The 15,220-nt window shown below is 41.1% G+C and overlaps 1 protein-coding gene across 3 annotated transcripts in view; it reads left to right on the top strand.

The window, feature by feature from the left end:
- KCNQ1 (potassium voltage-gated channel subfamily Q member 1) overlaps nucleotides 1–13,860 on the top strand; it is a 364,018-nt gene extending 350,158 nt beyond the window's left edge. For 2 of the 3 annotated variants that reach the window (XM_074585724.1, XM_074585725.1), the window contains one exon: nucleotides 11,759–13,853. In XM_074585724.1, the coding sequence (XP_074441825.1) occupies nucleotides 11,759–11,959 (201 nt within the window). In that variant the 3' untranslated portion in view covers nucleotides 11,960–13,853. Of the gene's footprint in view, nucleotides 1–11,758 lie in introns of all 3 variants that reach the window. The other variant, XM_074585723.1, reaches the window with a different exon arrangement.
- Nucleotides 13,861–15,220: the final 1,360 nt, after the last annotated feature.

Here is a 15,220-nt window from a genome sequence, read left to right on the forward strand (position 1 = left end):
CTAAAACTACAAAATGCATAACAAAATAATCACTCTATTTCCCCCAAATTCAACTGGCAGAGCTGTTGAACTCCTGCAGGCATGGTAATGACTTTGTGTGACCCATGAAATTTGACTGAAAACCCTTCTTCATTAGCAGTTGCTTGCCTTTGTTGTAGTTTTTCTTCTGGTATCCGTAAGATCTACTAGTTTGCCTTTATGAATAATACCACGACAGCCAACGGGCAGTTTCTTTTCCTTTTAAACACGGGTTTCCACTGGTAAATATATTACCTTCTAGTTCACTCATCGGTTATTTGCTGGCTTGTGATTGACTGTATCTGCCTCCACTTTTTGAAGCGGTGAGTAAACAAACAAAATGCATTTTTGGGGTGTCCAAGGCAACTTGATTGTAGAGGTTGGAGAGCACCTGCATCTTCTCCGGATTTCAGTGGTTTTGCTGGTTGCTTACATTTCTCCAAAATGAAGGCATTTTTATTTTTAGAGTATTCTGAAGGAGGTATTTCCGAGGTTATGATTTCAGCAGAAGTGAATGGCTGTTGGAAAAGCTGGGGGAGTAGAGTGGGCTTGTAGACATTTTACCGCCGATAAATTTCACCTCTGATCTCTGTGCAGCCCCTGGGGATGAAAAGTGCCTTTGGAATTGTGTGCGGTTTTCTTTCATTCCACTGAGCTTTCCCACTGAAATTTTCTGTCTTGTATCTGTGTCTTTGTAAAGCTTAATGCAATGGCAAAACAAGAGGCCGCCTCCTTTCTGAGGAGCAGACTCAAGCACACAAGAACACAGCCCTGGTTTTGTGTGTTCAGAATGGATGCAAACTTGCCACCTTATTTATCACCGGGTTTTCTAACCCTCAGATGCCATGGCCCATAAATGACTTCTCCATAATAATATTTATCAAAGTATTTCTGGTCTAATTATTCATGCTGAGCTTGTTCTCTAAAAATTTCTCTTGAAAGAATCTTTTTAAAGATTTTTCTTTTGAAAACAAATTCATGACCACATCAAACGGAGATTCATGTTGCCGTTGGTTTAATTACCAGCAGCCCTCAGGGAATCTCAAAACTCGCTGTTGTTATAATTGCTTCTCTCCCTTTCTCTCCCCCACTCCTTTCCCCTTTCCATTTTTGATTGCTGCACAAGTCATCGTATGGTTATTAATTTTTAAGCTCAGTTTAGGTACAAAGGAGTTTATGTCCTTTTTTGCCCACATAGAAACTATCAAATCGTAAATAATGAGTAGATTATGGATGCTAAAATAGGAAACTGGCCAAAAAACTGGTTTTTGAAAAAAACAGTTGAAGTCATCTTGGTTTGAACATTTTAAGCACAAGGCAGATAGTGGTGCCCTTCCCTACTCGTGCCGTGCCATAAGATCAGTTCCATAACCTGTGGATGTGTCTCGCTTTCTATGCCAACCAGAAAACCCAGTGCACCTAGTCTGGCTTAATTCCCTTTGAAAAGCAGTATGGATGCCTCCTTTGGGTGAAGTGTGAAACATAACATAAGCGACGCTGACCTAACTCGATGTGATACATGGCATATTTGCTTTAAAAAGAGCAGCTCTCTCAAATCTGTTTTGAATTAGGAAAAGTATTTGAGAGAAAGAAAGGAAAAAGGGAACCGTTTCATAGCAGGCATCTGAAAAATAACAGTTTGGAGGAAGGAGGAAAAATTGTCAGGCAAAACCTAACAGTTAAAGCTGAAAAATGTATTTCTAACACTGGGGATTATGAGTGTATATTTTATTCTTTGTTTTTTTAAAAAATAAAGTCTTGGCAACTTAAGTGCGTACTATGATGATCCAGAATGAGAACAGCTACTCAATGGTGAAATTATCAGCGGTACTCCTGCAAGAGGTTATTAGTCATAGTCCCAGTATCATACGAGAGCCAGAGCCAAGGATTCAAGAAGCAAAACATTCCCCTTTGGAGAGAGGTCAAGATTAGTCACTTTTGTTTTCTTTAATTGGTGAGGGTGGTAGGGGGGTTGGGTTGGGTTGGGGTTTATTTTGTTGTGGAGAAGAGATTGGGACATATTTTTATGCTAGTTGGGCCTTTTACTTTTTTTTTCTTTTAACCCTGAAGTGTTGTAAATATGCCACCGTTCCCATTGGAAATGGGAATCTACAGCTAGGAGAAAGCTGTTGTCTGATAGCCAAACTTCTGACAACAAAAACATGGAGTGATATTCAGAGGCTGTGCTGCCGTGATTAAACCAGCAGAAAGAGTCCTTCAGAGGCAAGTACCACGGGGAGTTTTCTTCACGTCTGTGGAACTGAAGCATCTGAAATATAAGTGCCCGTTAGCCAAACAGAGAGTCTTTCTTTCCCCTGCAGATAGGTACCAGGGTGCTCAAACAGAGGGACCCAACATAGGAATGTTTTGCCGAACAAGAATGTGATTGGGAATGAGAAAGCAATCAGGTTTTCCAACCTTCTGTCTCATTAAAAAACAGAAAAGTGCTTTGAAGTTTTCTTTGAGACCTAAAGATCTGCCCAGGACAGGGGAAAAGATTTTTAAGGTTTTGTTAGGGCTCCTCCTTCCAAGTTGAAGTAAGAGACATTTAGTGTAGCTGAAGGTGGGCCATTAGCTTTACTGCCCCAGGTTTCCCCACTTTGTGCTAGCGGTAACAGCATCGATCTACTGCAGTGTGGTACTCTAGAGGTGCACAAAGACTCACACTGCGATATAAGATGTGCCAATGACTGCCGTTTGTTCTATAACTATATCCAAACTATTCCATAAAGGGGCGCTTTTTCCTGATCTCTGTGACCAATGCTTCCTTTCTGTTTCTTGTTCTCTTGAGCCTGTTTGTTTGACATCTTCCATAAAGCTGGATTTCAATTTAAGCATAATTTGGGAAACTGTTTATGATGATGTTGCTAGATGGATGTCCAGTGATTTTTGTGGATACATAAACATCTCATACTTTTGATATCGTTGATTCACTTCTAAAGAAAGAATCCCTCTCTTCTTGCCAACCTGTGTCTTATTTTTAAATGGAAATGGAAGACAGTTGTGTCTGGTCAAAGAGATATTGTTTCCTGAAGGTGGGGCTATATAGTAAATGAAGATAAGCAAATGCTTGAAAAATCCAGAGTATTCAGTTAATAGGACGGGGGGCTTGTCTCTTCTTTAGTAGCCTCTGATAAAAGCTATATTTAGAGACAAGACCCTAAACTTCACTTTCCTGGCTTCATGCAAGGAGAGAAAAACATTCCAAGCTCCTTTGTTCATCTACTGATACTCTGTTAGTTTAGAGGAAAGGGTTAAAAAAATAAATATCTGACCTTTGTAATATTTTAGAGAAAGAAATGCTGTATCCTGAGGCTGTGCTGGGCCAAAGACTGTAGATTTTGGACACTTTCCTAACTCGAAAATTTCCATGTGTTTTAAGTCTTGTCTCATTTATCTACAACGAGAGTCGACCACAAATTTTAATTGCTTGGCTATAGCCCTGTGGATGCCAGACAGATCTGCGAGCGTTGTGCTCAGGGCTGGCCTGGGAGCTGGGGGAGCGATGAGCAAGCAGAGGGGCTTCGTGGCCCAAATCTACACCTACAGCTGACAAAAGATTCTCAGGAAAAGCTGATTTCCAATGGTTTGGGTGTTTCAAATAAGCCAAATATTTTTGCAAGGAGTTGTTAATAGCAACAGAAAAGGGCTGAACCGAGGCCACCATTCTCAGCTCTCTCTTCTCAAGTAGCAGCCGTATCCACTGTCTGCTTCTTACCATCTCCTCCAGCCACATCCAGCCTGGCCCTCATTTCTGACTTGAGTAGCAGCATTTTAGGTCATCCCTTTCTGACTTTTTTTACCCTCGGGCCTTTCTGAGACCTCTCCATTTCTAAAATAAGCGCTGTCCCAAAACCTTTCCACCTTTTGAGGTCTTGTACGCTGTAACAGTCCATGGCCAAGTGTATTTCACTCACCGTGACTAATTCTTCCATTTGCCAGCGTCCTACCGACCTCCTTGTTAGACGGAAAGGTATACATTCATCTTACTTTGCTTCCCTTAGTCCAGCAGCACGTTATAGCCAGATAATTTTATGAAGGTGGCATGTGAGAACCAAAGCAACTTGTGTGCTTTTAACTTTTGATTTCTATCTATTTCTCATTCTTTTTAAGATCTTAAAGGAGTTGCTCTCTTATATAAGCATGGGACCTGTTGTTGCCGCTTTTTTCTTTGTGGGTCTTATTTAATGGTTCCTCTTGCACCTGAAGTTTTGCCTGCTGCTGATCTGCAGCGTTTCTTCACGTAAGGATTGTGTACATGAATCGTGTGTAAGAGGCTGGAAATAGTCAAAGATAGCTGTGGAGGTTTCTGTTTTATTGCGTAACATCTTCTTCAGCTACTGCTGTTCCTGAAGGCTGTATCTTCAGTTTCCTTTGGGGACAAATGGCAGTATCATAAAAGAGGCAGTTACGAAAACATGCTGCCAATATTCTGTGTTTGGTAACATATATGCTGTATTTTATATTGTATTATTTATTTAATCACACATTACCGAAGTGGCTTTTTCCTATCAGTTTATCAGTTTTTGACCCGTCAGAGCACGTCTCCTACTATTGTCAGTTTCAAATAGAATTCAAGGAAGACATCTAATCTGAAAAATAGCATTATGGTTGCAATCTACGCTCTTCTAAGAATCGTGAAAATCCACATGAAAGAAATGGTGCTGAGCAAATAGTTAACCAGAGAGGCCATATTTCCAGAAGCTTTGTGAAAGCTTTTAGAAAAAGACGTTTTTCTTTGGGGAAAAGGACATTTGGAAAGGAAAAATAATTCTCTGCAGTATAGTTACTTGCTTATCAAAATTGCTTTCCCAATTCTAATGGGAAGAAAGAATGCATAAATGAACCCTGTCGTTTCTCCCATTTCCTGTTGCTTTAGCATCTGGTACCCTAAAGTTTGTGCTGCACAATCAGGACAAAATTCTTCAAACAAAAATTACTTTAAAATGCCTAAAGTGTTATAGTCAGTAATCAAATGACCACGTTGGTCTTACCGGCTTGTTTTACTTCCCAACATAATTAAGAAAAATGTGTGACACAACTGAGTTTCTACAGTGGTGCATTAGGAATTTGTTGTGCCAACTCAAGCGCTTTTTAATAGCAGTTTACTGATATCAAGGTAACTTCTGCAGAATCAGAGCCAGCAACTGGCTTATAAATACTAGTTGTTTCTGAGCTCTGACCCTGACTCAATGACTCAGAAGTTTCTTCCCAGCCCCAGGTCATCACCCTCCGTTGAAAGCACAAGGGACACAGGCTGATTAATGAAGAATTATCAGCAGCCATTTAAGGGTTACTACTACAAAAAATAAGGGTTTTGTTACACTTTTGAGATGTGTAGGAGAAATATTTTACTACAAAAATGCAGGGTAAGATGAGACCAGCAACAGTCTCAGTTTACTGAAAAAACAGGACAATTTTTTTGTGTCTCAGAGCAAAGAAGAGATTGGCACTGATAGCTTTATGCAGGAGAGCTGATTGTAGGACCCAGTGTGTAGCAAGTGCCTTTCCTTCCAAAGGTGCTTTTTGTCTCAAAGTTATCCATTTCATTTGCCATTTAATACAGTGGTTACGGTGTTAATACAACATTTTCATTGACTAGAAAGTGACTTGTCGCATGCAACCCCCAAAACCGGTTAATTTTGTTCCTCAGAAGCTCAGCCTTTTCTGTTTTTCTAGGGATGAGTAATCTTATATTAGAGGGGAGTGTATTCTCATTGGCTCCACTTCCTCTGTCCTTCCCCCAGACACCACACACATACTCCCTTCTTTGGCCAACTCTCAAGAGAAAGTACAGACAGTCTGGAGAACAAATCTTCCTTCATGCAGATTACATTCTCTTATAAACACCTCGGCAATGGGTATATAACCTCCAGGAAGACTGCTGCCTAAACTCTGGCAACAAAATAAACAAATCGAAGCCAGAATCTCTGATAAGGGGATTCGCAAGAATCTGGGATCTTGGGTGCTGTAAATGGAAGGAAGACTCTTTCCATGGTTTTTGAAGAATCGTGTACCTGAAGAGAGAATAATAATACTGAAAGTATTGATCTCTCCTGCCACTATTATAGAGAAATGTTTAAAATAAATCCTCTTTGAAGATTCCCATATCTATCCCTGAGCTTCTCTAGAAGGCCACTCCTAAGATCATATTTGCTCCTGTCCACAGGGCCCTGAAAATTAAAGCACTAACTTTCAGAAATCCTGAGATACCAAAATGCGTAGGGACTTAGCGAGAAGAGGAGCCGGGGAAGCTGCTCTCTGAAGCTTCCTCAAATATTCTCAAGAACAGGACTTAAATAGGATGGATCGCACCAAAGAAAAATGTGGTTTATAACAACACCTGCACTTGCAGAAGACACTCACTGTTTTCTTAAATACTGCTTGATACTTCCTTTATATCATTGCCATTAACAGGTATCATAAGTTATGGAATATTTTTTGCCTCTTATCTTTTCTTCAACTGCATCATTAACGTGCCTAATGATGAATTTGTTAAAAGAATGGGCATTTCTGCGTGGTTTTCTGAAATATAAAGCTAGCTCATTACTGAGTATAGTACTGAATAGTGACCACATTAGGGGTTCTACACAACACTGCTTACAGGGATGCACAGTTGAAGAAAGCATCGTTTTCTTTCCCTGGAAGTTTGACACACTACAGAGCAAAAGGGTCCTCCTTATTAAGAGGCCATGAGGAGTGACAAATACATGAAGATCTCCCCAGTCATCTTCAGTTATTTTGGAAAAAGCGCCTTTTAAGAGTTGGTTCCCTTTGAGCTAAAAAGCTTCACCCTCAGGCATGACTGCTACTCAAGATAAGTCAGGGTAGCAGACTTGGGAGTCTAATGTTGGGAAAGTAGCTGAAATTTCCCTTTATACCATTTTCGTTGAGCCAAGTGTAGCTTGCGTGCTGGTTTTCCTCTTCTCCTTTAGCAGCTTCACGCTTGGCTTTCCATATTAAGAGCAAGCACAGTCCCCCTGAAGCCCCTGAGTGGGCACAGCACTGTGCTGACAAAAAATCTCCTGATTAATCATAAATTATTTGTTTAATCAGTCAACCATGTTAAGAACACAGGTAGTTATAAACCACCATTCTGTCCAAAGGGACTATGATTTTTACCTTTAATAATACTTACTTTTGAAATCTCTGAGAATGAAAGGCAGATGAGACAGCTTTAATCGACAGCGTTAATCAACCTTCATCCCTCCAGATCATGGATCAGCGCTTGGCATAACTTATTAGTAATTTGTGGTCTTTGTGGCCTAAATTAGGCCAAACTCCAGATTTTGTCCTTCGGCTTTCCCACTATCCTGAATATCTGTGTCTGAAAATACCATTCCCCTCAGCTTCCTAGTTCCATCTGTCCTTGCACCTTCCCAGTAAATCCCTATAATGAATTCTGGGAGTGGGTCTCCAGAGTGCTGCTCTTTAGTTCACCCTTACAGGGCTGTATAAAGGAGACTCTCCTCCAGATGTCCCTGCAGCCACTCAGGCTTCTTTGTTGGGTTTGTGTTTTTTTTTAAAAAAAAAAAACAAACAAACAAACAAACCCAAAAAAAACCCCACAAACAAACAAACAAACAAAAAAAAAAGCAAGGAAAGAAATTCATTGTTACATTTTTTGTGCTGAATCTCACCATGAATTTGTTGTGAATGCTTAAAATTACAAGACATTTAAAATTACTATAATGTGAGGATCTGAGGAATTTTAATAGATAAATTGCTCATTATTTTGTTCTCTCATCGCAAGAACAGTCTCTGTCCTGTTCACTAGCACCTCCTGCAATGCCTTTGATACCTTTATAAAAGTTGGCGTGTCATCTTATATCCAGGTATAGAGGACTGCTGCTCTTGAAGGCATGACCTAAGAGGACCTTGTGGTTGATGGGGACTACGTCATCGCCACGCGTCTGTTGTGTGGGGTGTCAGAGTGGTCATGTCCCCCTGTCACTTTTTAGGGAGAGCACAAATCTGTTCTGCAGCATAGCTACAGTTCTTCGTGATGTGCCATTTAAGATTTGTGCTCTAATCTTTCAGCCTCTGTGAAGAACTGTTTGGGGTATGTTCTGTTTTTTTTTTCCCTCAGTGCACTGCATGGATGGGGTTTTTTTATTCATTTCTAAGAGCTAGGTTCAAAACTTCTTTAAATCTTCTTCTCTCCATCTGTGCTTAATCTATGATCCTTGGATCTGTTTTTTTTTAAAAAAAAAACTTAGAGGATGGAAAAATCTTGGTTTCATACAATATTTCAGTAAGACTTAGGAATAACCATGGTGTGTAATTTCTGAAGAGTTTCAAACACCGCTTCCTCTCCCCGACAACTATAAAATGCGAAGGAAATTATTTGCATATAAAGAATTTGATCATCCAAACATCGTGCTTCTAATGAAACATAAATCAGCTAGAAAGAGCTTGCTTAGTTTTTCCTAAAAGAAACAAATCAGTCTGAGTTATTTTTCTATGTAATTAACACTGTTTGCTGTTTTAAGTAGAGGGATCAGAGTTGTCCAAAGCAGTTAAGATTATAGCAACATCAGCAGTTTTTCTGTTTGCTTTACTTTTATTCATTCTGGCATCAGAGCTAATTTCTAATCAAGTAAATGTGTGTGAAAGTATGATTCAGGGGAGATGATACACTGCTTCATGCTACGTGCATAAAGCTAGTTTAATAAAAAGGGTATTGCACACAATGACATTTTTCTAGTGGGTATCATTATCTCTGCAGCAAACAATTGATCGATGTATTTCAGGATGTGTGTTTGGATGGCGACAGGCAGATTGGGCACGCTAATAAGCAAGGCCGTTCACCAGCAAGCCTTTTTCTCTTGTACATCAGAGGCCTGTGATGACAGTAGAAGTTGCCTTCTGGTGGCTTTTAGTCATTTCTTTAAAATGTCTCATACTTTAAGCAGACACCCCTCTGGCAGAACCAAGAATGAGGGCCCATCCTCCCATTGCCATCTCATTTGCAAATGTCATCTTTTCTGATCCATACCCAAGAAGCACGAGCAGAGCGACGTACAGAAATCCAGACTGCTCCTTCTCTTGTAATAACCAAAGAATATGTTACTATTTGGGATTGACGATTCAGTCCGAGATTGATCCTGAGCCTGCTGAAGTCACCGGAAGTCTGTGATTGCCAAAAACTACCACTGACTTCAGCGTGTCTTGGAGCAAGCCCTTCACGGGCGCAGAACTCCCTGGGAAATGGCTTGCTTTATTGGAAAGCAAAACTCTTCAACAACAATTAAACACAACCGGTTATCTGGACCTCCCTCCACAAAAGCTTTGTGGCTTTAGAGCCCTACCCCGATAAGCAGGAACATGGAAGACAAAGGTCTTTAACTTTTTATCTCATATGGCTCAGCTCAATAGTAATTAGCTTCTGCCTCTGCTTCTGTGGGCCTCCTGCACTCCACAGCTGCAGCAGCCAAACCTTGTTCCCTAGAAAAAATTAGACAATTATCTCTGGGAATTCATTTCCCAGCAAGAATATTCACATCTCACTTCTCTCCAGTACTTCATCACCAAGATGCACAGCTGTTGAAGGACTATCCAGATCTCAGTCCAATCTACTGTCATGTTCAATAGCTCATCAGTGCAAGAGTTGCATAAATGCACATTTTCCAGATATATCTTCAGTCTGTGTTTCCTCTGGTAATCACTGCCTGGAATCACAAATTAAGAAATATATATATATATATATAAAAATCCCCTAGTTAGTTTAGAACAATTAGCAAAGAGACATTTCTTGTTAGAGAAAAAGTGGTCTTGCGGACTCTGAAGATAGCGGTTTGTCTGCAGTCTTCCACTACAGTCCTTCCAGCACAGCTGTCTCGGAAAGCAAGTGATACCTTTGCAGTGGGGAATGGAGGAATGAGATATTTTTGCAGGTTTCACTAGCACTGATGTGTGCTGTCACGCTTGGAGCACCATGGGTTTGCCATCCGCGCCAGGCACCATTTGCGCAAAGCGTGCCTTTTTTTTAAGGGAGTGAACAAATAGTGATGAAATGAAAACCCGATGATCTGCTCGATTTTCCATCTGTATTTTCTTCTAGAAATCTTGAACTTATGTGTTCTTCAGCTTCCTTATTTGAAGAATCTCATCTTTCAACAGCCATTTCCATCCAGAATTGCTAGTGTTTCATGTACCATCTAGGGTGCTTTGCCTAATGTTTTCAAAACCAGCTGCAAAGTATAAATCTCTGGCACCTCATATTTTTAAATCACTGTATCTGCTTCCCTACCAGTTGTACAAAGTGTTCAAAAAAACCCTAGCATTTTCTCTATGGTGGAAAAACATTTTAGTCTCTGCTGAAATCCTCCAGGTTTGTTGATGTTCTGCTCAGCCTTACTGTCTTTTACTATCCTGTGTGATACTTGGACGATAGCCAGGCACATATAAATTGCTCCCACTCATGCTCTCTCTGGCGGTTTTATGTGCCTTTCACTACTTTCTAGCAGATATTTTAGGCAGCAATTTATTTTTATCACGTTGTTGGGATTTTTTCTGCTTACTTTCTTTTCTCTTTTTAATACCTATTGCATCTTTTTGCCTAGAATTTACATAGTTTTAGGATCCCTATGGATTGATGGGTCAGAGACTACAATGGCAAAATCGTCGCTTTCTCTTTAGGCTTGTAGAAGGGAGTAGGAGGCCACAAGAAGACTCTTACTGGCCAGTTTCAGTGCTTGCCATGCCAAGGGGCAGAGAGCGGGCATGACTTTGAAGCTGGCAGTGCCCATCTTCCTCTCAGGACGTCTGGCTCAGTACATTGGAGGCAGCACAGAGAGAAGGCTAGAAACTAGAAACATTTTGTTCTTGATTTTCCTCTAAGTACCACAAGTGTACATCAGATAGAGTCTAAACTTTGGACAAATCCATAACCTAGTGTCTATGAATTATGCTGATTTTTCATTATATTTCTCCTAAAGATTAGAAGAAAGAGCAGAAAAAAAAAAAGTAAAAAAGAGGAATTAAATAATTTAATGGGGTTTTGTCCAAAGGCAGAAGAAAATGAGCAGTATGGATTCAGGCTGAACCTTCCCCTGCAGCCCTCTGGTTGAAAAATTAGCTTTCATCCCTCTTAGAAGAGTTTCTGGCTTGCTGTGAATCATGTCATTCAAACGGCAATCCTAGTGAGCATGGTCATGGCGGGGGTGAGAGTGTAAAACTGAATCGTGCCCCACTCCCAGCCCTTGCCACAGCCCCCAGCTGCTATACACTTGCATCAGCAAAAATATCTGTGGGGCAATTTGTGGCCTGAGCTGGTAATTGGGCCTGAATGTAACAAAGAGCACCAGCACTGATCAGATCACTGCAGGTAGAGCGGATATTTACTAGAGCATATTGATATTATTAAGGCATGTAAGCGTGTTAGGAGTTTATCGTGTTTTCCAAAAAATATGGACATAATAATACCCAAAAAACCACAGAAACTCAGTTCTGGGACTCGGTTCTCTATCCCTGTACATCTCTTTAAAAGCCCATTTGTCATGCGTTCATCCAGGTATAAAATGGGTGTCGAAGCACATACCAGAGGTGAGTATTAACAGGCCTGTCCTCATCCAACTCTGACCTATTGCATCAAATTGCTGCTGCTCTGTTTGATGGACTGTGAATCCGTGGTGTCTTTGTAGAGGTGGTTGTGATCCTAATTAAGAAAGCGGCCATTTTAATATTGCATTGGTACTACGTGGTTTGTTGCAAACGAACCTTCCCTTTACCTTTATAGGTTACACAAATGGACCAGAAGCTGAACCTCATTACAGATATGCTGCATCATCTGGTTTCCCGTCAGCAGGGGGATCAAGGGAACAACAGATCATCTCAGAGAGGCAACAACGTCAATTCGGATCTTTTCCTCCCTAATAACACCCTGCCGACCTACGAGCAACTGACAGTACCCAGAAGAAATGAAGATGATATATCCTGATGCGGGTAGAAGTCTGGGTTGGGATCTTCCCACCTTTCTGCTTTAAGTGGGACTGAATGTTGAGAACCTGGAAGGAATTAAGTTCATCAGCCATCCAAGAAAACACGTGACTACTGTATCTATACCACTAGTCTCAAATACGCTCTTCTAAAGCCGCTCGTCATAGCCGAAGGATTGCCAGGCTGTCTTCTACCAGGCAAAACTTGCTGAAGCTCCACGTTGATTTTGTTCACGAACAAATGATCACAACTCATTATTTCTCAGAAAGACCAAAACTACACAAAGACAGGCAAAATGGCAAGGATTTAGAGCTCTTTTAATAATAATAATAGTGATAATAATATTCTAATAATACTTGAACTTAGATGGAAAATGCATTCTGTTTATGAATCTGCAGGTAGCAATATGTTTCTACTACTAAGGTTTTTAAAACAAGCTAGGATAACTTATATTGTTTTTATTGTATAAACGTACACTAATATTCTAGAAAATGACAAACCGCATACTGAATGATTTTCTTTTTCTGTTTTATTTTAACATTGCTACATAAACAGTTATCAGATAATGACCAGGTTTTTTAAAATCTGTTTTGCTTCAGGGAGGAACTAATCCTTAGTCTGGAACAATACTATTTATAGTGGAAAGTGCTATAGATTTTTTAAGATATCAGTTTTTCATGGGGAGACAATAAAGTATTACATAGAAAAAATTATTCTGCTTTCTAGAAAATTGTTGCCAAAGAATTTATATATAAATAGAAAACACAGTGGTCTGAGTGTACTTGTCCTGAAATAGCTTTTTAAAAAGAAGGCCCACTGCTTCTTAAATCTACTGGTTTTTAGCTTGCAGTCACCAAGAATAGTAGAAGAGGCTGAAGTGACTGGACTTGCTGGTCAAGTGCTTGAGCTGGCCACTTGCTGAGCATCCATAATCCTCGCAGGAATCGAGGCCCCAGTTCAGGAAAGCATCTCTCATCCAGACAGCATATATGACAATTTGAATAGTTTCCGGAATAATTCAACTCCCTACAAGAGTCATTTGGAATTGAAAAGTGCCAGCTCTAATTTAGAGGACCGAGGGCCTCAGCCACAACCTGTGGAGCTGAACCGCATTACCCCACATGAGAGCTGCAGAAAAGCCAGCGGTGTTTGGCTCCGTGGGATTTTTCACATACACAACGTGGGCAGGATTTGGACTTTGATTACCAAAGTTGAAATTCAACCTCTGCAGATAGTCCGCACCTTTACCATAGTAGCCCTGTCTTGAACGTGGAACGTCTTTAAAGCTGACAGAGCGTCAGGAAAAGCGACTTAGTCCAATGCGGCGGTGGTGGTGGTAGCCCTACCGCTGGCAAAAGAGGGAGAGGGAGACAGATCTATCAGCTCTTGCACTTTGAGCATCATACTCATCCAGTGCACCCCGTTCCCCTCACTGCAGAGCTCGTATCCCACAGCGGTCTCTCTCCCTCTCCTGGAAAACTGATGCCCTAAAGCCTCGTAACTTTGCCCAGCAGTTAACGTCCCCAGTCTTTAGTTTCTGTGAGCAGTCTGAAATACTGATGTGTAATGAACTGAGATCGCAGGGAACCTTCTCATAGTGCTGCTCATATTCCGGGCTTTCTTTTCAACATTTCATCTCTTTCGCTTGGACTGCAGAGGAAAGTATACTGTATTTAACTTTACGCATTACGTTACAATTATCCAGCCTCGCTGCTGTACAGCAGACAAATGTTAAGGGTGTAGAAATTTACAGGCATAAGCAGGAATTGTATCTGGGCATTATGTTTTATAGAAATCAAAATTATTGTCATGATTTTGAACATTTTTTAAATGAGATTCACTATGTAATTTCAGGTTATCAATCAGCCTGTTAATTTCCTAATAAAATACAGGACAAGAGTGCCATGTGTTTTTGTTATTCGAAAATCCAGACACTTGATACACACAGGAAAGCTGTTGGCTTTGCTTTTCTTTTGCCTCTTAGCCCACTGTACAGTGTACGGATGCCTTATTTGCAATACAGGACTGGAAACCTTCTGCTGATTCTTTGCTAGATAAATAAAAGAAAAATGGGACTTAATCAGCTGGGGTGGCCCTGCGGAGAAAGGTGTGTCTTGTAGCCCTTGCTGAAAGCAGCCGGGCCTGTGCATTTCTAGGAGTGTTGCGTTAACCAGAAAATGCATCCATTTCTACCTGTTTGTTCCCAAGACCATACCTACATTTTCTGTTTGGCAGCTAATCTCAGCGCTAACAGTTTGGCATAGAAATCATTTCGTGCGAAAGGTAATTTCCCTTTCTTGGTGTGTCAGTTGATATACAGCCATCCAAAAATCACCGCTACCAGAATCCTGGGAATAACCAGGTTTTACAGATTCTCAAGGCGGGTGGCAAGCTGTCGTGAGGCTGATGATTCCTCACCCGGGTCGAGCTGATCCTTTCAGAAAGAGCGCCTGCTCTTCAAAGCTGATAAGCCACCTCGCCGTAAGAAAAAGAAGATGATCCATTTTCCCAGCTGAAGAGGGATGTCGTAAAACAAGCCATGCAAATTTGACGTACCCTAGTGCTCACTGGAGACAGCTCTGACCTCTCTTCTCGGAGGACTCGACTGGATTTATCTTGCCTGCTAGGCAAGTACTGGAGCTCTCCTGGACGTAGGTACCTCAGCGTCTTTCTTTCACAGAGCACTGTGGAACGGCAGCAGCAGGAAGATGGGCTGAACTGTTCGACGCTGGACCAGCCTGAAGTAACCAGCACGTGGTAAGTACGTGCTTCTGCTGAAACCTTATCTGCTGGTGTTTGCTGTTCGCTCAAACTGTCCAGAGTGGGGTTTTTTTAAGTGGGCAGGAAATGTTTGTAAATAACTTGAAGGGGAGCAAAGCCTTGACTTGATAATTTTCTACCCTGTTTTTGTAAACTGTGTTAAAATCAAGGCATCTGAGGCTCCGGAAAGGAGTCTCTTTCTTAGAGCAGCTCAATAACAGTTTGCATTTCAAGACTGGTGTAAGCTAGGCCTGGCCGCCCATCCCTGCCTAAAAAAAAAATAAAGGTCAGCTAAAAAAAAAGGCATCTGAAAAACTGTGAGCTGGCTCAGCTTCCCCAGCCTACCAGGGTCTGGGTGCTGTGCCACATGCGGACGGTAGGAAGCCAGTGGATAGGAGAGGAGGAGAGACATGGGGCTGAAGGTGGTGATGAAAGCGTATCCTCTCTGAGTCCACAGCAGAGGCAGACGGCCGGGCAAGTTTGCAAAAAGAAAGATTAATGG

Source organism: Larus michahellis, chromosome 4, assembly GCF_964199755.1.
Source record: "Larus michahellis chromosome 4, bLarMic1.1, whole genome shotgun sequence".
Taxonomy (NCBI): domain Eukaryota; kingdom Metazoa; phylum Chordata; class Aves; order Charadriiformes; family Laridae; genus Larus; species Larus michahellis.